This window comes from Pelophylax lessonae (assembly GCF_965119305.1).
Source record: "Pelophylax lessonae genome assembly, chromosome: 9".
Taxonomy (NCBI): domain Eukaryota; kingdom Metazoa; phylum Chordata; class Amphibia; order Anura; family Ranidae; genus Pelophylax; species Pelophylax lessonae.
In genome coordinates, this window is record NC_138776.1 from 26,668,409 (window position 1) to 26,693,159 (window position 24,751).

The following is a 24,751-nucleotide window of genomic DNA, read 5'->3' on the forward strand; positions in this document are numbered from 1 at the left end:
TTTAAAAAGGGCAAGGCCAAATCGCAGTTATCTGCTTTTTTTTAGCTTATATGTGAAGCGATCTTAGTATATCAATATGTATTTGTATTTGTGATTATAATCATTATTCGGTTTTAAATAATGAATTTTGCTTGTTAAATAAAGAATTTTTTAACAAAATATTCCTACCTAAAGTTCTATGGTACCACAAAAATCCCTCTGCCCCCTCCTTTTCTCCCTCTGTTCCCCTCCCCTTTTTGCCATTGTTGCTTTATTTCTATAGTTTTACTTTATTTGAACAAGCTGAAGTTACTAGTTAGAAGCTGATTGGCTACAATAAAAAACATCCTGGTTGCCTTTAAAAAAAAACATCTATTGGGCCACGTTAAGCATTATGCTGCATTAGAATGAACTTTAATCCTCCCAGGACTGTTTTTGTTCTAGGAAATGAACGCTTGGCAATAGAACCAGCTTATCTAGTTTGTAACATGAAACTATTTCAACAGAAAATGCCAACGCCTATTACCATAAACAGCCACAGTATGAGGAACTGAGAAACCGAAGAGCTGCCTTAAGCGGAGCTCCAGGCTCCTTTCACATGGACTTTTTGCCCGAGCAGGCAGATGACAGCCTTGTCTCCGCTTACTTTGCAGAGACAGAGCTGTCAGATCCCGTCTCTCCTCTAGTAGATTGGATGAAAAGGGACCACCTGTCCGTTTTCATCCGATCCAATCCTCCAGACGGATGGAAAATAGGGTTTCCATCCATCCGGATTTCACTTACCACATCAGATCGGACAGCAGCGGGTGTCAGCAGACATGTCACCGCTGACATCTGCTGCTCCATAGAGGTACATTGAGCATCTGATCAGGTCCGCCTGAAGAAAACTGACAGGCAGACCTGATCAGAAAGCCCATGTGATTAAGATGACGGCTGACGCGTTTCGAGGCTTAGGTGTGGCCTGAGGTGGCTCTGAGGAAGAGGCTAAGCCTCGAAACGCGTCAGCCGTCATCTTAATAGGACTATGGACTAACACATGGACTATTCCTGACACTGGAGCTATTGAGCTTGATATGATTATTTCCTACCTTTGTTTGTGAGTAGCCATTTTATATGTTGTACTAATAAAGCCACACTATTGAGGATAATGCGCTAGGTCGCTGCGCCCTTCTTTTTTGTTTCTTTTTGCCTGTAGTACTGTTGGACTACCCCAGTCCTTTTAGGGCAGCAAGACTCTAGCCATCCGAGACGCCATATGTGTGTCCCATGGGAAGTGTGGTCGGGGAGCTTGGATTCTAAGCGCAGGAGAAAGGTGGTATCACCATATCGTTTTGGAGCATTCCCATCCTAAGTACTCTGTGGGGGTTCCCAGGTGGGTGAACAAAGTGGTAGAGAGAGTCAGCGCAAAAAGGGCCCGTAGGTAGTTTGATTGGCAAAGGCACCCAATGTGGTTGTTCAAAGGATTGGAATGGCTCAATGACTCCAGTCTTCATTCCTTTAAAGAGCTACACCGGCTCAAAAGTCTTTAGCACACAATTCTCTCCAGTGTGTCGGATACTTGTTGCCCCCACTGTGCACTGTGGTTCCATCTGGCAGTATCTACAGCATTACTGTGTCCCTCCACCCCAAACTCGCTCATCTACAGTATGTCTTTATGGACCTTGCTTTGTGCACTGGTGCACAGTCATGTTGGAACCGGAAGGGGCCACCCCCAAACTGTTCCCACAAAGTTGGGAGAATGAAATTGTCGAAAATGTTTTGGTATGCTGACGCCTTAAGATAAGGGGCCAAGCCCAACCCCTGCAAAACAACTCCACACCCTAATCTTCTCTCCACCAAATGATTTGGAGGCATGGCCCAATATATTTGGCAATATAGTGTGGATGACTGAGTTTGGGGTGGAGGAACTTGACTGGCCTGCACAGAGCCCTGACCTCAACCAGATAGAACACCTTTGGGATGAATTACAGTGGAGACTGCGAGCCAGGCCGGACCTCACAAATGCGCTTCTTGAAGAATGGTTAAACATTCCCATAGACGCTCTCCTAAACCTTGTGGACAGCCTTCCCAGAAGAGTTGAAGCTGTTATAGCTGCAAAGGGTGGGCCAACTCAATATTGAACCCTACGGACTAATACTGGGATGCCATTAAAGTTAATGTGCGTGTAAAGGCAGGTGTCCCAATACTTTTGACGATATAGTGCACACATACAATTTAAACAGGAGCCAATTAGCTTCCTATTATGTCTTTGGGGTGTGGGAGGAAACCCACACAGACACAGGGAGAACATGCAAACACCAGGCAGGTAATGTCGTAGTTGGGATTCAAACCAATGACCCAATCAGTGTTGGGGTAGTTACTCAAAAAATTTAACTAGTTACTAGTTGCTAGTTACTTCTGTAAATTGTAATGAGATTACTTTACTAGTTACTGCATTTGAAAAGTAACTTCACTACTTATTACTTTACTTTCCTCTTTCTTAATTGACCGTGTAGAAGAAGATACATGACACTCTTTCTGCATATAGTTTATTGTATAAACACAGGCTTTGGGAAACATGAGAACAAAATCAGAAAAAACAGAATAAAACATAAAGTGCAACAAAAAGTCATAAACTTCATCCCTCTCTATTCTTCGAAATAACGATTGTATCGCACGGCTTGGGTAACGCAGGAAAGCGCGTTCCTATAGCCTAGTAAAGTAGTGTAGTTACCTCCTATAGCCTAGTAAAGTAGTGTAGTTACCTCCTATAGCCTAGTAAAGTAGTGTAGTTACCAATATTAGTATTGTAACTAGTTACTTTACTTAGTTACCAAAAAAGTAATGTAGTTACTGTAATCAGTTACTTTGTAACTAGTTACCCCCAACACTGGCCCCAACACTGACCCCAATGCTGCTGGGTGGTAGTGCTAACCACTTACCCACTTATTATTAATATTTCACAACAGAACTACTTTAAAAAATAAGAAAAAAATGTATTTCCCATTAATACATAACCGGGAATTCTGCTTTAAATATTACTCATGACCTGACTCCTATTTTAGCATCATGATTATACCTAAGTCTATATATAATATGCTATTAATTGTATTGTTAAATTCCCTGGTCCTTATTCATAGTACTTAAAGTGTATAAGCAGTAAGACCCGGTTCACACTTCTGCGTGTGCCCGGTTCGCATGTCATGTCGGAGCGCACTGCTCCGACATGACATGCGATCAGCTGTGCGGTGCGAGTTTAGCCATACAGTTTGTATGGCTAAATTCGCACCGCACCCGCAGCAAAGACGCACAGGAGGCATTTTTGCTGCCGCATCAGGATCGGATCGCACAGCGGTTCACACTTGTGCGATCCGATCCTGTGCGAACTGCACGATCGCACTGCGATATGCGATCAAACTGGGGGTGTCGTTAAGATTACATTGACACCCCCAGCGGATCGCATATGGCAGTGTGAACTGCCGGGGGTGCGTGTGCGATGCGGGAACAGGCTGCGAATTCGCAGCCTTCCCGCATCGCAATAGTGTGAACCGAGCCTGACAATCCCACGCTTCCCTCTAAAGAATGTTCTTATATATCTGTGAATGTGCATCGGCTACTTTAAATTTCATGAAAGCAAAAGACCTATAGAATAAAAATGTGGTAGTTTAACCTTTGTATTTTATATGATATTTGTGGAAAACTTTATCACATTGCATGCTTGATTAGGTAAATACAATCAGTATGTGCGTGTGTGTAGATAAGTTGTTCTCTGGTTACCTTTGTTTGTATATGGGTTGGGAACAGATGGTGTAACGAACACATATTTACACAGGTTGGAACTTGCTCTTTATAAAAAGCCTTGCCTCCGTGGCAGCAATTTAATAAGCCATAAAAAAAAAAAAAAAAAAAATAACGAATACACAAAGAGAGAAAAAAAACTGCCAATCTTCAATGGGTTCTTTACATATATTTGCTACATGTAGTTATTACTATAATCTATAAATTAGTTGTCCTTTAAAGTTTCTCCTTTTTTTCTCTCTTTCTGTATATTGATGCAGTTCTTCTGGTTTGTTCTTTAAATCTGTTGTCTATATACTGTATCCAGGCCCGTCGCCTCAAGGCAGGCAAAACAAGCAATTGCTTGGTGCTCCCGAGGTGGCCTGGGGACCCAAGACACAGACTGACATCCCAAAAACCCAAAACACAAACGCCGCGGCCGCGCCTCACACACACAGGCCGGCCTCACACACAGGCGGCCTGTTACAGGCCGGCGGGCGGGCACACAGCGGAAGGAGCGGCATGACGTCACGTGGCGCCGGCTCACTAGGGGTAGATTGCGCGGCGGCGCGCATCTGCGCGGCGGCGCGCATCTGCGCAGCGCGCACCAGCCCCGTCCCAGCCTAGGTTGCCTAAAGCGCGCGCGGGAGTGGCGCCACCCCACCAGGCCCGCGAACTTTGCCAGAGAGAGACACACCACGAGTCATCACATCCTCCTCACACACGTGGACCGGACCAGGCCAGCGACAGGTATGATCACACTGGCAGTCTGTCACTCCATTTTTTCGTGCAAAAATTGGACCAATTGGGAACAATACCTACCTGTTAACAGACAGCTGGATAGTTCCATAGCATAAGAAAAAAGTTCCCCTGGTATCATCTAGCGCATATGGTGGGGGAACGTGGGGGGGCGATAATATCTGGCAACTTGTTGTATAGGGGTCACTTAAGTTTAACGAAAAATATAAAGCTTATAAGATGATCAGAGATCTTAGTGGATACCAGTCTGCCTTGCCTTCTACTGCCCTCCTTCATAACCCTCCATTACTATCAGTGCCCGCCTCAATTACTGCTTTCCCTCCCTCACTGCCCCAAATCTGTCAGTCCTTTTCACATTGTCGCATAACATTGCATTTGCCAGAATTTAGCAGCATGGACAGTCTCTCCCCCACTTATCAGTCTGTCCCACCTTAGACATGAGTTTAGAAGTGGACTCTGAGAAATTATTCTCTACGTGCTTGAAAATTAAATCTAGATGGACAAGGATGTGGGGAATGTGGAAGATGGGGCTTTGCGTGTGTGGTGGGGGGGGGGGGGGGCCTCCATGTCCATTTTGCTTTGGCCCCCAAATTCCTTCAAACGGCCCTGACTGTATCTCTCTGCACTGCTAGTCCATAGATCAGCTATCCCCCTTCCAAATAGGGTGGGTTCAGTTGGAGTCCACCTAGGCCTGCTTCCAAATTGGGTGGGTTCCGTTGGAGTTCACTTGCTCAGCTAGGAATCTGTCCCCTGATCCCCACTGAGCAGGTGGGTGGCTGGTCTGTATCCGCTCCACTTATGAAGACACAGCCCGCTCTCCTCTCCATGCGGCCGGATGTAAAGGGACCACCTGTCTGCTTACACCTGACTGCCATCTGATCCAATCCGCCATCTGTCTGTTTTTATTGGACAGGATCACATCGGATGAGAGCGGGCGTCTATGGACACCTGCTGCTCCATAGAGGAGAAGGGTCCAATTGGATCCGCCTGAAAAACTGACAGGCGGACCTTATCGGTCTGCCCTTGTGAAAGAGCCCCTATTCTCAACCTTGGTTCCATGGGACCCCAAGGTTCCTCTTGAGATTGATAGAGGTGCAATGAGCAATTTTTGTTGTCAAACATGTAGCCACTGACATCAATAATCTTTGTAGCTATCTGTAAGGAGGGATTTTACCTACTGGCAACAAATGTAAGGGGGATTTATCTTACTGATCATCACACTCTTATACTATGAGCTGTAGATAAAGTAGTTTTAGCAGGGGTTACCAGAGACCAAAAATGTATTTCAAGGGTTCCTCTGTGTTGTAAAAGCTGATAAAGGCTGCTCTAGATAAACTACATGGCTAGATGACTGTGGATACCTGACTATCACACCTGCATGAGCCTGTTGGAATACCCATTCCAAAGCCATGGTCATCCATTTGGAGTTGGCACTCCTCTGTGGCTAAAACAACCTCCACTCTTCTGGTAAGACATTCAATGAGATTTTGGCAGTTTTCACCCATTCCAATTCACCCCAAAGGTGTTCACTAGGGTTGAGGTCAGGACATTCGAGTTCCTCCACACCAAACTGGTCACACCATTCCTTTTAGAGCTGACCTTGTACATAGGGCCACAGTCATACTGGAATGGAAAAGATCTTCCACAATGCTGGAATGGCACAATTGTCTTCCTTGTCTTTGTATGTGTCAGTATTAGCCACTTCACTAAAAGCACCAGAGCTCAATCATTTGGAGGGGTGTCCACAAACATTAGGCCATATACTGTAGTGTAGCTGTATACTTTATTTGCTGTTCCTATACCGTGCATTGATGTATTGATGTCCTAAGAATAAATGTAACAAAAGTTCTGTTTTTTCTCTCTATACAGGATGTTTAAAACCCCTCACAAACAAGGACATTGAAAAAGATATATATAATCCTAAAAAAGGTATGAAATTGCATATGTATGTATGAATGTGTACTGTACTGAGCTGTATTGCTGTTCCTTTGCTGGGTGTTTTATAGCTTGGGTTGGTGTTTGAACTTGCCCAGGTATTTGCATCGACAGCGTGTTATTTTGCAATAAAATTTTGCCTGTATAAACCAGCCCAAGAAACATGTAAAGCAATATTTTGTGATCGTATATCTCTCTGTGATAACGAAAAAAACAATTGAAAAAGAATTAGCATTTGACATTCTTGCCCATTGCATCACTTAGTACTGCAAATGTCCGACTGGCCATTGAAAACTTCTGTACAACAGCTCAGCCTAACCCACAGAAAGTGAAGTCAGCATCAACAGGTTGGAATGGAAGGCTTTTATGTGGAATAATTCATCTATGGGGTCTAGTGCCTTATTGCACAGTAGGCTACTCATGGTAGTTCTGCTCTAACATGAGCTGCTCAGAAAGCATGAGCATTGTGGATTGGATTGAGCATAATCAGCAGAGCACAAAAAGATGTCAGCAACAATATTACTTTATTTGGTTAATACAAAGCATCCACTCTCATCAAAGATCAGGATAACCAACACCATGATGAAGAGGAATCAGAAATTTTCAGATGTCATATGGAGACAGGTGATTTCGGAAAAGGTCCAGGATATAGCAAAGCTCACCAGCTCAGCCTTGAACCGATGTAAGTGTGCAACCATCAATAACAACATATGGAACACTCAGAGAGCTAGAAAGCTGCAAGAGAGGCGCACAGTGCGACACTGGAAACTGGAAACAACAGCAACATGTTTCCGGGCATCAAGACCCTTTCTTAAGCCTGGGGGCCACCACTACAGGAGAAGATTTAAACTCTAAATAGCAGGAAAACCTGGAGAAATAGTGGACAAGTCACCAATGAGGAAAAAAAAAATAATATTTTGTAAAATATATATGTAATAAATACAAAGAGAAATAAGTGTTTTAACTTATGAAGAAATATGAAACTTATGAAACTTATTTAACTTATTTAACTTATGAAAAAATAATACAAAGAGAAATAAGTGTTTTAACTTATGAAGATTAACAAGTTCTAAGGCTCACTAAATGTACAGTATGTATCCAGGGTCTTTAAACAAAGCTGGTATGGTATACCAACAACACAAGCTGCTTTAATAGAAGTTTACCAGCAGAGGGAGTGCAAGTACATTGACAGCAAAATGCCACGTAGATACATTGTATCAAGAAACTTTTACTAAAAGAAAAAGATGAAAGAAAGTGGAAATATTTATCATTGGAAAAAAAAATAAAACAAAGTGGAGCCACAATAAAAAAACAAAAAGTGTAATCAAATAAAGTAAGTGCTAAATAATAAATACTACAGAGAAAAAGAAAAGAACCGATGGATGTTGCTAACATGAATATTACTGAATACCTAAATAAAATATTACTATAATAATGATAATAATATAAAAATAAAAGAAGACATAAAAACATTTTTCTCAATACTGTGTTAAGCTCAGAACTCGAATTGAGACCTTTGTGTTTGAATGTATGAAGTTTGTATATCCATAAGGTCTCCCAAAGTTTGTGAAGACATTCTGCAGGGAGAGACTGCTTGGTATGGCTTCTATGATCCACACCGCGCCGGTTCACACTAATGCGATGACAGACATTGCATGTGATTCGGAGCGCACTGCTCCTAAAATCACATGCAATGTCTGTGCGATGCGAATTCAGCCATACAGATTGTATGGCTGAATTTGCATCTGAATCGCACTGAACTCGCACAGGACCCTTTTTTGGGTCCACAGCAGAATCGGATCACTTGGTGGTTCACACCAGTGCGATCCGATTCATGTGCGAACTGTCAGTTTGCACTGCGATATGCGAGCTGATCTGGGGAGTGTCGTTAACTTTGTATTGACACCCCCAGTGTGAACTGCCATGCGAGTTCAATGTGATGCGGGAACCCGCAGTTGATTTGCAGGGTTCCCGCATTGCATAATGAGCCAAAGCAAAACTGCCATGCTGGAGAAGGGTGGAAATGTCCCTCCTCTGACACTTTCAGCTGCATGTGTTCTGACTTGCATGCAAAATTACAACCAATTTTTCAGCATGGTAGAAAAATGATTTAGCAAATTTGAATAACAGTCAAAAATGAAGAAGGCTAATAGCCATTCTCATGAATTGCGGACTTGAAGGATGTGGGATTGTCCTATAAAGTGAGCAAACAATCATATATTTGTTAAACAAAGAATATTTAATTAAATTAATTAAAATTGTGTAATACACTGACATATACAGTACAATTAATCAGAGACATGGCTCAACCAGTTGTACAAAAAAGCGACAAGCTGATTCATATATCAGAGGGCCGACATGTTTCGCAGAGCATAGAGTAATTTCTGATCTGCTTCTTCAGGGAATCTCAGCCTACTTTTGATTGTCACATAACTTAAAAGAAAGAAATACAGTTTTTAAATATTCATTCAGAAAAAAATCTAAAAAGTGTATATAACTCTGCAGGTCAAAACATAACAATGCTCACCAATTCTACCAAATAAAGTGAAAAGAAGCTGTAATGTTTAGAATTGGTGATCATTGTTATGTTTGATCTGCAGAGATATATTCGCTTTAGATTTTTTATGAATGTATACTTAAAAACTGTATTTCTTTCTTTTATGTTATGTGACAATCAAAAGTAGGCTGAGGGTCTCAGAAGAAGCAGATTGGAAATTACTCCATGCTCTGTGAAACGCGTCGGACCTCTAATATATGGATCAGCTTGTCAATTTTTTTATAACTGGTTGAGCCATGTCTCTGATTAATTGTACTGTATATGTCAGTGTATTACACAATTTTAATTGATTTAATTAAATATTATATGTTTAACAAATATATGATTGTTTGCTCCCTTTATATGACAATCCCACATCCTTAAAAGTCCACAATTTATGAGAATGGCTACTAGCCTTCTTCATTTTTGGCTGTTATTCCCGATTATATGGATGTGGATGTGATGGATTGCCGTTAGAACTGGTGGAATTGTTTTTTCTTGATTTAGCAAATGTGGGGGAGAACTGTCTCAAAAGCAAAGAGGAGACAGAGTGGAGGATGTCACTGCAAATCTCCTAAAAATGCTGGGCCCCTGACTGTCTGGCAGACCGTTTGTCTTCAAACCAGAACCAGGAAGAAAAACAGAGACCAGTCTTGATCTCACTGGCTTCATGCTTGTCTCAAAAAAATTGATACAGGTAGGAAAACAGCATTTTCAGAAGGTGGTCAGTAATGCAACCTCTACTTTACCTGCTGAAGGTTTCTATGAAGCAAGAAAATGAAGCTCTTACAGCACACAAGTGATTGGGCTGCAATGGTAGAGAAAAGCCCAGGAGACAAAGCAGCACTGTGTGATTAGATTGTCACTATGCCAACCTCTGCTCTGGGGAACAATGTGCAGGTTCATACGTGCGTGACTCTAACATTTTCCTTCCCACTAAGCTCACTTAAGGCTAAACAATAGAAATATATGAGACACAAATATTAAAGATTTCCATTCACAATACATTATTAAAGTATAACTATAGGCAAAACTTTTTTTAAACATTTTTGGGTGGAGTGGAGTGGAGAGGGATTAGAACCCCAGTCAGGTTTTTATTGCTGTCTGTACCCCTTTTAGGGAGATTTCCCCTCTCCATTTGTCCTGTTTACCATTATCATTGAAAGTGAAAGTAAAAGAAAATCCCACATTTTGGGTTTTCCCCAGAAAAATAAGAGGGGAAATCTTCCAATGGGGACACTAGTTTTGGTGGCCTAGGAGTCCCCAAGGAATTCATTTTATTTTCAGGGATTTCCTCTCACTTCCAGTTGGGCTATGGGACAGGAAGTGAAGGGAAATCTCTGCAATGGGACAGGGGTTACAACCCTCCCTTGCTCTATTCAAAGTGGAAAAAAAAAGTTTTGCCGATAGTTCTACTTTAAGTGTCTTTTCTTTAATGCAAGGAATGTAAAAACAGAATTTTACCTGGTATCGGCCTCTTGGAGTCCCTGCACAGCAGAGCTAGGACTGTGAGAGGGAGAAGTAACACAGTAAGCCAATCAGTTGTTCTCATGTGCTGACAAAAAGCAGGCTGATAGGAGGAGATAGGAAAATGAGAGATGAGCTCATAGGCTTACTACTTCTCCTTTCATTGTCCTGTCACACGCTGGGGGAAAGACAGACCTATAAGTGATAACACAGGTCCAATGTCCTGACACTAGAGAGTAATGGGCCTATGCTTGCCATAGAGCAGGGGTCTTCAAATTATGTTGTTCAGGAACTACAATTCCCATCATGCCTAGTCATGTCTGTGAATGTCAGAGTTTTATAATGCCTCATGGGATGTGTAGTTCCGCAACAGCTGGAGGGCCGTAGTTTGAGGATTCATGCCATAGAGGGAAAAAAGTAGTAACATGGTCGGGAGCCAGGAATTCTTGCAGGTGGTGGTTGCAGGGACTCAGGAGTATATATCAGGGGGGGGGGGGGGGGGGATATATTGGGGGCTGATATGCACTTTCCCCGATATATCGGAATCGGCCCCTGAGGTTACCGATTTTGCCGATATTGCGGGAAAGTGCTATACCAGAGTGATGCCTGCAGCTAGAGGCATCACCCCGGTACCGGCATCCATAGCTCACGGTCGGCTGTCTTGTAATGACAATCGATGTGGCTGAGAAGCCGCTCGACTATCATTACAAGGAGCGGGAGGGGACGTCCCCCCCCTCCCACCACCTTCCGCGCTCGTCTGGGTCTCCCGTCCCACCGGGAGATCCTACCTGCACGGCTGCCAAAGACCCGATCAAAGCCGCATTCGGCTCTGATCGGGTCTCCATGTAAAAACACAGAAGTGATGTCCTGACATCACTTCCGGGTACTCGGCAGCAAATTCAAAAAAATTACAGCATTCAAAACAGCCAAACTTGGTGTTTTGAATGCTTTTAAGTGCAGGGGAGGGGTTTGGGGTCTTTTAGACCCCCAGATCCCTCCACAACAGTACCTGTAAAAATAAATAAATAAAATGTTTTTTTTTTTTTAAATGTCTGAAAATATCGGCCGATACTGATACGTGATGACCAAAATATCGGTATTGGCAATAAAAAAACTATATCGGTCGATCGCTACTCAGGAGGGGCTCACTGGGTGCCCCCATACTTTAGGCCCTATAGCAGCTATGTGGGTGGATTTCCTCCATGTAACATACAAGCAGTGGGCACATACCTCCATTCACTCTGAAGTGTTCATCTGTGACTCCGTTATGTTCTATCTCTCTGATTCCTACACCAATAATGATAAATATCAGACTTTATGTACCTCTAATGTCTGATCTCTCTATTGTTTTTAGAAGTTTGGCAGAAACTCATGTCATACAGAGTTCCTTTACTCTATGTTATAATTGGAGCAACAATATTACTAACTGTGATCATCATCCTCGCTGCTCTTCTGTCTGCAGGAAGTAAGTCCTAATTTTTATCAACTCTACACAATTTTTATTAATAAGTTAACAAGACAGAATGATGTGCAAAAAAAGAAAAATCAATGTTTCAAAAAGCAGTTCCAGCCCTTACAAAATTGCTACATATAACAGTACACTGTGTAGGTATATCCTTTTATGTGCCTGCGTGGGTTTCCTCCCACACTCCAAAGACATGCTGGTAGGTTATAGTATATGAAGTATACAGGTATGTATGAATATGAGTTAGGGATCTTAGCTTGTAAGCTCTTTGAGGGCATGGGCTGATGTGCATGTGCAATATATACATATTTTAGAAATATGAGAAAGAGCTACACCCACATGAAAGTGTCTGAATTTTTGCATGGAAGCCGGCAGATTGTGTCACCTTTTATCAGTTTTCCTGGCTTGGAGATCTTAAGCTGGCCATACACTAGGAGATTTTCAAACAAATGTTCATAAAAACACTCATATGAAAATTCTCAGAACATTCGATGACTTGAGAAATGTCATTTCAAGTTTTGATTGCTTTTAACCACTTGCCGACCGGTCACGTTGACTGTACTGTGGCAAAGTGGCTCGTTCCCGTCCAGCGACGTAGACCTACGTCGCTGTACTCCTCCCCTTGTGAGCGCCGTGCGCGCGCCGCCGGAGGAGCAGCGGTGATCACCGCCGCTCTTCCCCGATCGTCGGGGAATCGAGTTTGGAGATCCGCCTGCTTGTGTAAACAGAGCGGGCGGATCTCCTAAGTGACAGGCAGGGTCAGATTGCAGGGTTCAGCATAGCTGAACCTGCGATCTGTCCCTGTGTCACTCAGTCCCCTCCCCCCACACACGTTAGTAAGCACCAGGCATACATTAACCCCTCCCTCTCCAATAAAATTACCTCCTTCCCTGCCAGTGTCATTTTTACAGTAACAGTGCATATTTATAGCACTGATTACTGTAGTAATGTCACTGGTACTCCCAAAAGTGTCAAAAATGTCAGTCAAGGGTCCGATCTGTCCGCCGCAATGTCGCAGTTCCGCAAAAAAAATCCGTTAAAAAAAAAAAAACACCAAAAATGACAGAAATCTTTCCCTTAGTTAGTAAACGCAATAACTTTTGCGCAAACCAATCAAAATACGCTTATTGTGATTTTTTTTACCAAACATAGGTAGCAGAAAACAAATTGGCCAAAAATTTAAAAAAATTTTGATTTTTACATTTTTTTTGCGGGGGAATTTCATATAAAAAATGTGAAAAATATTGTTATTTTTTCAACATTTATGCTCTTTTTTTGTTTATAGCGCAAAAAGTAAAAATCGCACAGGTGATCAAATACCACCGAAAGAAAGCTCTGTTTGTGGGGAAAAAAGGACGTAAATTTTGTTTGGGTACAGCATCGCACGACCGCGCAATTGTCAGTTAAAGTCGCACAGTGCCGTATCGCAAAAAGTGGCCTGGACGTAAGACAGCAAAATCCTTCGGTGGTAAAGTGGTTAAAGTGGTTGTAAAGGCAGAAGGTTTTTTTTTTTTTTTTAAACGAAATACATTCTTTACATTAAGATAAAAAGCCTTCTGTGTTCACCAGCCCCCCTAATACTTACCTGAGCTCCCTCTCAATCCAATTATGTTGCACTAGTGCCATGAAGTCTGGGGACTCTCCCTCCTGATTGGCTGAGACACAGCAGTGGGTGCCAGTGGCTTCTGCTGCTGTCAATTCAAGTCAGTGAACCAATGAGGAGAGAGAGGGGGCTGGGCCACAGCTCCATGTGTACATGGACACACAGAGCAGCGGCTCAGCTCGGGAGCCCCCATAGAAAGCTGTGGGGGCAATCGGCAGGAGGGAAGAGCCAGGAACATTGGCAAGGGACTCGAGAAGAGGAGGATCCAGGCTGCTCTGTGCAAAACCAACTACACAGAGGAGGTAAGTATAAGCCCCGGTTCACACTAGGGCGACCTGTGAGGCGACCTGGTCGCCTCACAGGTCGCCGCAGGTCGCCTCCCATAGGGAAGCTACGGACCCGTTCTAATAGGAGCGACACAAGTCGCTCCGACCTAGAAAAAGGGTCCGGAGCTTCTTTGGGGCGACCAGGAGGCGACCGCCATAGACTTCAATGTTATGAAGTCTGTGGCGGCCGCTCCGAGGTCGCGGCGCGCTGCTCGCACCGCGATCTCGGAGGTCGCCCCTGAAAGTAGCGTCGCGCCAGTGTGAACCGGCGCTAACATGTTTGTTATTTTTATTAAAAAAAAAAGAAAAACAAGTTTTTCATATCACTTTAACTTTCATTGTTGGAATGAATGAACTTTCCAAAATGGAAAGCACATTCACTGTTAGAAATTTGTTAGTCCAAGAAGAATTTTCCATCTTGCTCCTTCAGATTTTCTTATCCCTATGGTTGAAAATGAACATCGATTTGACCCCACTAACAATTTAAAAATTGTACCAACTTTCTTCTTAAAACAAAAACATTTTGAACACATTTCTACTAGTGTATGGCCAGCTTTAGCTTGGTCCTCCTGTTAGACCCGGTTCACACTGGGGCAACTCAAAGTCGCCCCAACTTCGAAGCCGCCCGTGCAGCATGACTTCATCCCGGCTTGCAAACGACTTCTATAATAGAAGTCAATGCAAGCCGCTCGGAAGTCGCCCCCAAGTAGTGCAGGAACCTTTTTCTTGAGTTGACTTGAGTCGCTCTGTTTAAAATTGTTCCATTGCACAGAATGGAGCACTACTTGTCAGGCGACCAAGTCATCTGACAAGTCTTGGCAGTGTGAACCGGCTCTTAGGGACCCTCAAATGTATCCAATCCCAAAAACAAAAAATGTAATACATTGTAGCTTATTAGTTCTTGGGTGTGAGGCTGTATAAGGGTTCTTTTTTTTTTCTGTTTATTTTCACTTGGTGATCCTGCAAATGACACTCCATTGTAACTATAGAAGGAGCCATGGTTGTCTGGACTACAAACATTATTCATTAATTTATTCATATCCAACACATGGTGGGTTGATGGGGCTAGTAGTGTACAAAATATAGTAGTTTGCACAACAGACATAAGATTCTTTGTTATTTTTTAACACCTCCTACAGAAAGTGACAAGGACCCTGCATGTCCTGAAACATCAACAGGTATTTTCCCAGTTTGTACCACTGGAGCCCACAACAGATACACAGTGACCCCGATTTATTAAAGGAGAAGAGCGTGCTCACTTTTAAATTGAATTTTCACTTATCTTAGTGAATGAGATGGAACAAAGTGAAGATTCACTTTGAAAAGAACGCCCAATCATGTACAAAAAAAATTTAAAGAAAATTGGATTTTGCTTGAATGCGATGTAACCACTTCAGTCCCGGAAAGGTTTTACCCCCTTAATGACCAGGCCATTTTTTGTGATCTGACACTGCGTTGCTTTAACTGACAATTGCACAGTCATGCGACGCTGTACCCAAAATAAATTTATGTCCATTTTATCCCACAAATAGAGCTTTCTTTTGGTGGTATTTGATCACCTCTGCGATTTTTATTTTTTGCGCTATAAACCAAAAATGTGGGCACTCTGCATTTATTGGGGACAATGCTGTGGGCACTCTGCATTTATTGGGGGCAATGCTGTGGGCACTCTGCATTTATTGGGGGCAATGCTGTGGGCACTCTGCATTTATTGGGGGCAATGCTGTGGGCACTCTGCATTTATTGGGGGCAATGCTGTGGGCACTCTGCATTTATTGGGGGCAATGCTGTGGGCACTCTGCATTTATTGGGGACAATGCTGTGGGCACTCTGCATTTATTGGGGACAATGCTGTGGGCACTCTGCATTTATTGGGGGCAATGCTGTGGGCACTCTGCATTTATTGGGGACAATGCTGTGGGCACTCTGCATTTATTGGGGGCAATGCTGTGGCACTCTGCATTTATTGGGGGCATTGCTGTGGGCACTCTGCATTTATTGGGGGCAATGCTGCAGGCACTCTGCATTGATTGGGGGCACGCTGGTGGTCACTCTGCATTGACGTCGTCGTCGCCCTGACGCCCCCCCCAGCGGGCCACAGAAAAATTATCAAACGCTGACCGGTCCACGGCGATAAAAAGGTTGGGGAGCACTGATCTAGGGCACATGGTGGGGGAACGGGGGGCGATAATATCTGGCAACTTGTTGTATAGGGGTCACTTAAGTTTAATGAAAAATATAAAGCTTAGCTGTATAAGATGATCAGAGATCTTAGTGGATACCAGTTTGCCTTGCCTTCTACTGCCCTCCTTCATAGCCCTCCATTACTATCAGTGCCCACCTCAATTACTACTTTCCCTCCCTCACTGCCCCAAATCTGTCAGTCCTTCTCGCATTGTCGCATAACATTGCATTTACCAGAATTTAGCAGCATGGACAGTCTCTCCCCCACTTATCAGTCTGTCCCACCTTAGACACGAGTTTAGAAGTGGACTCTGAGAAATTATTCTCTACGTTCTTGAAAATTAAATCTAGATGGACAAGGATGTGGGGGATGTGGAAGATGGGGCTTTGCGTGTGTGCGGGGGGGGCCTCCATGTCCATTTTGCTTGGGGCCCCCAAATTCCTTCAAACGGCCCTGGCCTCTTCCTCCTATTGAGTGCCCCCCCACAGTAAGCAGCTTGCTGTGGGGGCACTTGAGCCGAGTCACAGCTCCCTGTGTCTATTCAGATATGAACCTGTGACCCAACTCCGCCCCCTCTCTCTCTTGATTGGCTGAATGATTTTGATTGACAGCATTGAGAGCCAATCGCGCTGTGCTGCTGTCTCAGCCAAAGAGGAGGGGAGTCGCGGGCAGCTGAGACATTCCTGCAACATCACTGGATAGAGATGGGGCTCAGGTAAGTATTGGAAGGTTTCTTTTATCGTAATGCATAGAATACAACTTCTGCCTTTACAACCACGTTATCATGTCACCTTTTTATATAAAAACAATGGAAATTACTGAGCAATTCTCTCAGAGAGAACATGTCAATAATGGGCATTTTTAATAATATGAATACTCATTCTTGATTTGTTTTAATGGTGCTGCCTTGCCTTTCCGGAAGTGCTTAACATTTGGTTACCTGTATTCTCTCCCTGTCAGGGTAGGAGTGTCATGCTAAGTGTCAGGCCGCCATAGAGGCTGTCATTTTTCTGCCTGAGCGTGCTGAAAGTAGCAAATACCAAAAAACCTTATATAATATAGATGCTGTCAGAATTTCATGAAAGAAAGCTAAAGGTTTATTTGATTGAATTTTACCATTCTCCAGAAGCCTGGAAATTGGCAGTTATCAACTCTAAACTCTGGCAAGAGACAGGTCAGCCTCTATGGCACAGATCTCCAAACTACGGCCCTCCAACTGTTGTAGAACTACACATCCCATGAGGCATTGTAAAACTCTCTGACAATCACAGACATGACTAGGCATGATGAGAATTGCAGTTCCTGAACAACTGGAGGGCCATAGTTTGGAGACCCCTTCTCCATGCAGACCCTCTGTCAGACTCCGGGCTTACATTTCTGCTCTCGCAAAGAGAAAATAACAGTACCCAGCATACACTCTTATCACTGACATTTCAGGCTGCATTAGCATCACTAATTAGAAGATTCTGATTCCTACATATACCAATCCCAGACAGTTTTTTAGCATATGGGATGCTGGAACCCTGTGGATCCACTGTGGGTTCCCGCATTGCATTCAACTCGCAGGCAGTTCACACTGCCATATGCGAATTGCTGGAAGTGTCAATACAAAGTTAATGACACCCCCAGATCAGTTCGCATATCGCAGTGCAAACGGTTTATACAGTTCAGACATGAAACGGATTGCACTGGTGTGAACCATCATGCGATCCGATTCTGGTGCGGACCCAAAAAAGGGTCCTGTGCAAGTTGTGTTCGAATGCAATGCAAATTCAGCCATACAATCTGTATGGCTGAATTGGCATCGCACAGACATTCCATGTGATTTGCAGAGCAGTGCGCTCCGAATCACATGCGATGTCTGATATTGCATATATATGAACTGGCGCTTAAAGCGGTGTTCCAGCCTCACCCCCCTCCCCCTCCACAAATTAAAAGTCAGCAGCTACACACACTGTACACATACTGTAGCTGCTGACTTTTAATATTAGGACACTTACCTGTCCTGGAGTCCAGCGATGTCGGCACTGCAGCCGATGTTTCCATCGGCTGTCGGGTGCTGCCGCCGCCATTGACGGTGAGGGAACCCTTGCGGCTTCACGGGCAGGTCCCCAGCACGAATGTGCGAAGTGCGCTGTGCATTTGAATTGGCTCGGCGGTGGGGGAAGGAGGAGGGGGCCAAGCTTCTGATGGATGGCGCCGCGGCGCCATCTCCCAGAAGTGGGGAAGGGTACCTGTCAAAAACAGGTACCCGTTCCCCCCTCAAAGGTGCCAAATGTGGCACCGGAGGGGGGGAAACAAATGAGCAGAAGTCCAAATTTTGGGTGGAACTCCGCTTTAAAGTGTATATATCTACTTTTTTTCTTTTCAGTGGTACAGTAGGGTAGAGTTAAGATACCTGTCAATTTAACTTTATTTTTCCACCTGTGTGCCATTGGGGATTTTTCCTTCACTTCTTGTCAACAGACACATGAAAATAAATGAGAGGAAATCTCCCCAAAGTGAGGGGAATTACCCATGTAGAGAGAACAGGAGTTCACTTGGTAAGGTTTCCCCACATCTACTGCTCTGGTGACAACTCAACAAATATGCATTTCCTAAAACTTTCTGTACCAGTAATAAAGACAAATAGAGAGAGTGAATCTCCCAATAGCGGAAATAGACAGAAATAAAGACATAGCAGATGTTCTAACCCCTTGCCACTCTACCCACAACTAAAAAAATAAAATATTGATACATATTCTGTATAGTATATATCTTTACTGGAGGTGACACAGCCATTCATCTGCATTGCCATTACTATTTTCTGATTGGGCGTTTCACCTAGCCCAATTTTGCTAACATTTCATTATATGATGATTATTTGTTGTTTTGGTATTTCTGTTTGTATTTTTGAAAAATCTAATTTTCTTTTAATAGTTTTGTAATTTTCTAATAACTTTTGTCTATTAGTCCATAAGTAAAAAATGTGCTAAAATAAACTATTTCATTTATTTGTAGGAGAGACACCTGAAAAAAAAGTGTCGACTGGTTCAACATATATTCAATGTATGGATGATTGGGTATTATACAGAGGAAAATGTTACTATTTCTCAGACCAGAGTGATACATGGACGAACAGCCAGAACTTCTGCAAATCACACAATTCATCCCTGGCAATTATTGATAATGAAAAAGAATTGGTGAGTAATAAAAAAACACATTTCCACCCGCCTCCACATGATCAAAATACAATTCTGTTATCCTTTATACCAGAATAGAATACTAATACAACCAACCACTGGACATGATCATAATTCCATTCTATTACACTCTATACATAGAACACTGCACCTCAACATGACCACCACTGGACATGATCATAATACAATTCTATTACACTCTATACATAGAACACTACACCCCCAACATGACCCCCCACTGGACATGACCATAATACAATTCTATTACACTCTATACATAGAACACTACACCCCCAACATGACCCACCACTGGACATGATCATAATACAATTCTATTACACTCCATACATAGAACACTACACCCCCAACATGACCCCCCACTGGACATGACCATAATACAATTCTATTACACTCCATACATAGAACACTACACCCCTAACATGACCCCCCACTGGACATGATCATAATACAATTCTATTACACTCTATACATAGAACACTGCACCTCAACATGACCACCACTGGACATGACCATAATACAATTATATTACACTCTATACATAGAACACTACACCCCTAACATGACCCCCCCACTGGACATGGTCATAATACCATTCTGTTACACTCTATACATAGAACACTACACCTCCCAACATGACCCACCACTGGACATGGTCATAATACAATTCTATTACACTCTATACATAGAACACTACACCCCCAACATGACCGCCACTGGACATGATCATAATACAATTCTATTACACTCTATACATAGAACACTACACCCCCAACATGACCCCCCACTGGACATGACCATAATACAATTCTATTACACTCTATACATAGAACACTACACCCCTAACATGACCCCCCACTGGACATGATCATAATACAATTCTATTACACTCTATACATAGAACACTACACCTCCAACATGACCCACCACTGGACATGACCATAATACAATTATATTACACTCTATACATAGAACACTACACCCCTAACATGACCCCCCCACTGGACATGGTCATAATACCATTCTGTTACACTCTATACATAGAACACTACACCTCCCAACATGACCCACCACTGGACATGGTCATAATACAATTCTATTACACTCTATCCATAAAACACTACACCCCCAACATGACCAACCACTGGACATAATTATAATATGATTCTATTACACTCTATAGATAGAGCACTACACCCCAACATGACCCACCACTGGACATGATCATAATACAATTCTATTACACTCTATACATAGAACACTACACCCCCAACATGACCACCACTGGACATGATCATAATACAATTCTATTACACTCTATACATAGAACACTACACCCCCCAACATGACCTATCACTGGACATGGTCATAATACAATTCTATTACACTCTATACATAGAACACTACACCCCCAACATGACCACCACTGGACATAATCATAATACAATTCTATTACACTCTATACATAGAACACTACACCCCCAACATGACCCCCCACTGGACATGATCATAATACAATCCTATTACACTCTATACATTGAACACTACACCCCAACATGACCCACCACTGCACATGATCATAATACAATCCTATTACACTCTATACATTGAACACTACACCCCAACATGACCCACCACTGGACATGATCATAATACAATCCTATTACACTCTATACATTGAACACTACACCCCAACATGACCCACCACTGGACATGATCATAATACAATCCTATTACACTCTATACATAGAACACTACACCCCCAACATGACCCACCACTGGACATGGTCATAATACAATTCTGTTACACTCTATACATAGAACACTACACCCCCACCATGACCCACCACTGGACATGATCAAAATACAATTATATTACACTCTATACATAGAGCACTACACCCCCCAACTATTCTATTGGACCAAACATAAATTCTACACCAGTGCGAACAAACCTGGCCCTTTGCTAGCCAGGAAACGTAACTCTGTGGGTCGTACGCATGGGCTGATTCAGGTGAGGGTGCAGGGAGGTGGGCTAACTTCTGATCCCTCAAAGATCACTTCCATTGTCACCAATTACCCCCCCCGTTTGACCTGGAGAAAGCCGAGATGGCTTTACTGGACTTTATTATAAAATGTTTGCTGCTTTTCTCATCCCACATTTAAAATCATACTCATAGGTGTGCGTACAGGGTGTGCCAGGTGTGCCTAGGCACACCCTAATAACCCTGTGTGGCGCAGACTAAAAATACAAAAATGTTAAAATATAATAAAAAATACAAACTACTGACACCATCCACTGCCCTCTCTCTGCCCTACTGATAGCGTCTACTGACACCATCATTATATATACACATGTATGTGTTTGAGCTTTGAGGTGCACAGCCTAATGCAATAGGCTGTGCACACCTATGATCATACTTTAACTACCTGCATGGGGGTGAACAGCCTTCCTCAGATTCTCTCAAAGCCCACATCACTATGATCCAGAAATCAGCCGAGGAGGCTTTTTATCCTCAGTCCTTTCGCCCTATATCCCTATTGAATGTGGACCTGAAGGTCTTGGGGAAAATCTTAAGCTCCTGTGTTAATAAATATCTTCAGGCTCTCATCCACAGGGACCAGATGGGCTTTGTGCCGGGCCGCCCAGCTGGCGATAACATACATAAAGTGATCCACCTTATCCACATTCTTCCCAACATAAAATCCCAGGTTTTTTGCTTTCTTTGGATATTTATAAAGCGTTTCATTCGCTTTCCTGGGATTACCTTTTATTTGCTCTATCCAGCTGGGGCTTTAGAACTCACTTCTTATCTTGTATCCAGGCCCTTTACTCATCCCCCTCGGCCTCTATGAAGTATGCAGGTTTCCTTTCCGATCCTATCCCCATTCACCGGGGTACCCTACAGGGATGCCCTCTTTCCCCAACGCTTTTTATTCTGGCATTGGAACCGCTGGCGGCTGCAATCAGGACCAATTTGGACATATCAGGAGTGTCCTATGTGGGGACTCAATATAAGACTAACTGTTTTGCAGATGATGTTTTCTTGGTCCTAACCAACCCACTTATCTCTCTCTCCAATTTGCAGCTCACACTTGATTGTTTTTTTGCCTTCTCGGGTCTGTGGATCAGTTTTTCTAAGACAACGGCACTGAATGCAACTCTCTCCACTGAAGTTGTTGATCAGCTTTAAGAGCACTTTCCATACTGCTGGACATCCCACTTGATTGATTATTTAGGGATTAAATTGACATCTTCCCACTCTTCCTTGTTCTCTGCTATTATCCTTTTGTTGCACATGTATGCATTCCTGGCAATATCCTTCTCTTTCCTGGAATGGGAGGATCCCTACCATCTCTTACGTTCCTACCATTACCAGTGAAAGTGCCCCCCTTTTTTCTTCGCCTCCTTCAGAATCAAATTCTCCAATTTATTTGGGCCCAGAAACACCCTAGTGTTTCTAGATCCACCCTCTATGTTCATAGGCTACAAGGGGGCTTAGGGGTCTCAAACATTTCCAGATACTATTCAGCGGCGCAGATCTCTCTGCTGACTATGCTTTACGTGGTCTCTGATGTCCCTTTTTGGGTGTTGCTTGAACTTCCCAACTGTGACCCACATTCAATACAGGCCTTGCTTTGGCTTCCCCATATGTCACACACCCCCTCCTTGAGCCCCTCGATGTTGCATAGTCTAAAGGTATGGAATTCGGTCCGCTACTCGGGCAATTATATGTCTTCCTTTTTTCCACTGCTGCCCATCACACATAACCCCCTCTTTCCCCCTGGTTTGTCGGAACCATGGGCATTCGTATGGTGGCTGTCCTGGGGCTTTACACGAGTCCAAGACTTTCTATCCTCCCGCTTCTTTTCTTCCTGGGAGACCATTCAGGAGACGCACGGGGCCCCAGCCGGGGAGCACTTTCGCTTTCTCCAACTAAAACATTGGATTGCTGTCCTGCGCCGCATGTCCACCTATCCATATCGAAAGACCTTCTTTGAGCATACGTGCCAGCATGCCCCAGGTGCTCCTGGCCTCATCTCCGCCATCTATGCTTCCCTGAACAGACGCCCGTCATCAGCACCCCTCTCCTACATGTCTCAATGGGAGCGGGACCTCCAATCCCCAATAGATCTAGAGGACTGGAGTAAGGCTTAAAAGACAGTTACAAAATGTTAACACAAATATGCTGGAAGCCACATATAAGGTTCTTTTCAGGTGGTACTGGGTCCCTACTCAGATCTCCCATGCTTACCTGGGGAGTAGTGACAGATGCTTTCTGTGGACAAAGGGGAGATGTCCAGCATACCTGGTGCTCCTGCCCGAGACTGGTGGGGTTCTGGTCCAAGGTTTTCGGCAAGCTCCAGACCTCTATCATATAACGGTTCACAGGGACACAAAGTTAGCCTTATTACACTGCCCTATTCCCGGCCTATATGCACCCCAGCAGAAGCCAGCTACTTATCTCTTTATTTCTGCTAAGCGGACCATAGCCTCCTTTTTCTCGCTCCCTTCTACTTTCTTTCTGGTTCTTCCTTTTTCTCGTTCCTCTTTTTTCTTATTCTTACAGATGCCTTTGGGGTTGGTCTCAGGACTTGGGCCACCCCTGGGATGACTGAGAGTAGGCTGTGGCTTTTGACCTTTCTTCCCCCCCCCTTTTTTTTTTTTTATTCCCCCTTCCTTTCCATTTTACATTAAGTATCCTCCAATATCATCCCAATTGCATGAAGGTTTTCAATTACGATTGTTCTATCTGTATTCCTTTTGGATTTCTCTGTATTACCTCATCATTCTATAGCCCCTGCGTAGGCTTTATATGCTTGCTTTTGATCTCTTATGTTGTGTCATGAAACCAATAGATACATTGAAACAAAAAAAAAGTACAACACTACTTTTCCCTTTCCAAAATGGAGATGACAACAAAGGGAATGGGCAGTGGAGCATGCTAACAGTGGGAGGAGCTTAAAACTTCAGCCTACGTTCAGACTCCAGGGGTCAAAAGGTTGCATTGCTACCTTGATGGGGCCTGGTATGGGAGGGCTGTCTGTACCCACTATTGGCAGTCCTACATGTACAAACTGTAATGGACTTCATTAAAAAGAGCCTACCACTACCACCCATGTCCTGTGCAACCATCATTTTAAAGAAGACTGCAACACTGTGCTGTATGTTAAATACTCCTTAGAGCTGCACTCTACAGGTATATGCTGCAATATGTGACCACTGCACTCTGCACCATGTCTGTCAATGTGTTCTCAGGGGGATGTGGTGTGGAAGAGGCCAGGAGAAGGTCTACTCACTTCACCACAGCCATTTACTGGGTTGGCTCTTGGGTGTGTCCATTCAAAATGTGCCCGTCTGGATGGGCGGGCTTAAGGGCAGAACATCTATGGGAAGAGGAAAGGACTATGTACATGGGAGGAAAGGACAAGATAAAGCTGGCCATAGATGAATGGCAGGAACCGACCAAACTTCAATCAGTGTGTGGCTGGCCCTGCCCAACAACAGTCAATCATTTGATTGACTTCTGTCAAATGAG

At 43.5% G+C, this 24,751-nt stretch overlaps 1 protein-coding gene across 1 annotated transcript in view; it reads left to right on the plus strand.

The window, feature by feature from the left end:
• LOC309564179 (C-type lectin domain family 2 member F-like) overlaps positions 1 to 24,751 on the plus strand; it is a 33,266-nt gene that overhangs the window by 4,252 nt on the left and 4,263 nt on the right. Inside the window, exons 2-4 of the mRNA XM_082268811.1 lie at positions 6,364 to 6,423; positions 11,787 to 11,897; positions 19,003 to 19,193. Coding sequence (XP_082124937.1) covers positions 6,364 to 6,423; positions 11,787 to 11,897; positions 19,003 to 19,193 — 362 coding nt within the window. The remainder of the gene's footprint in view (positions 1 to 6,363; positions 6,424 to 11,786; positions 11,898 to 19,002; positions 19,194 to 24,751) is intronic.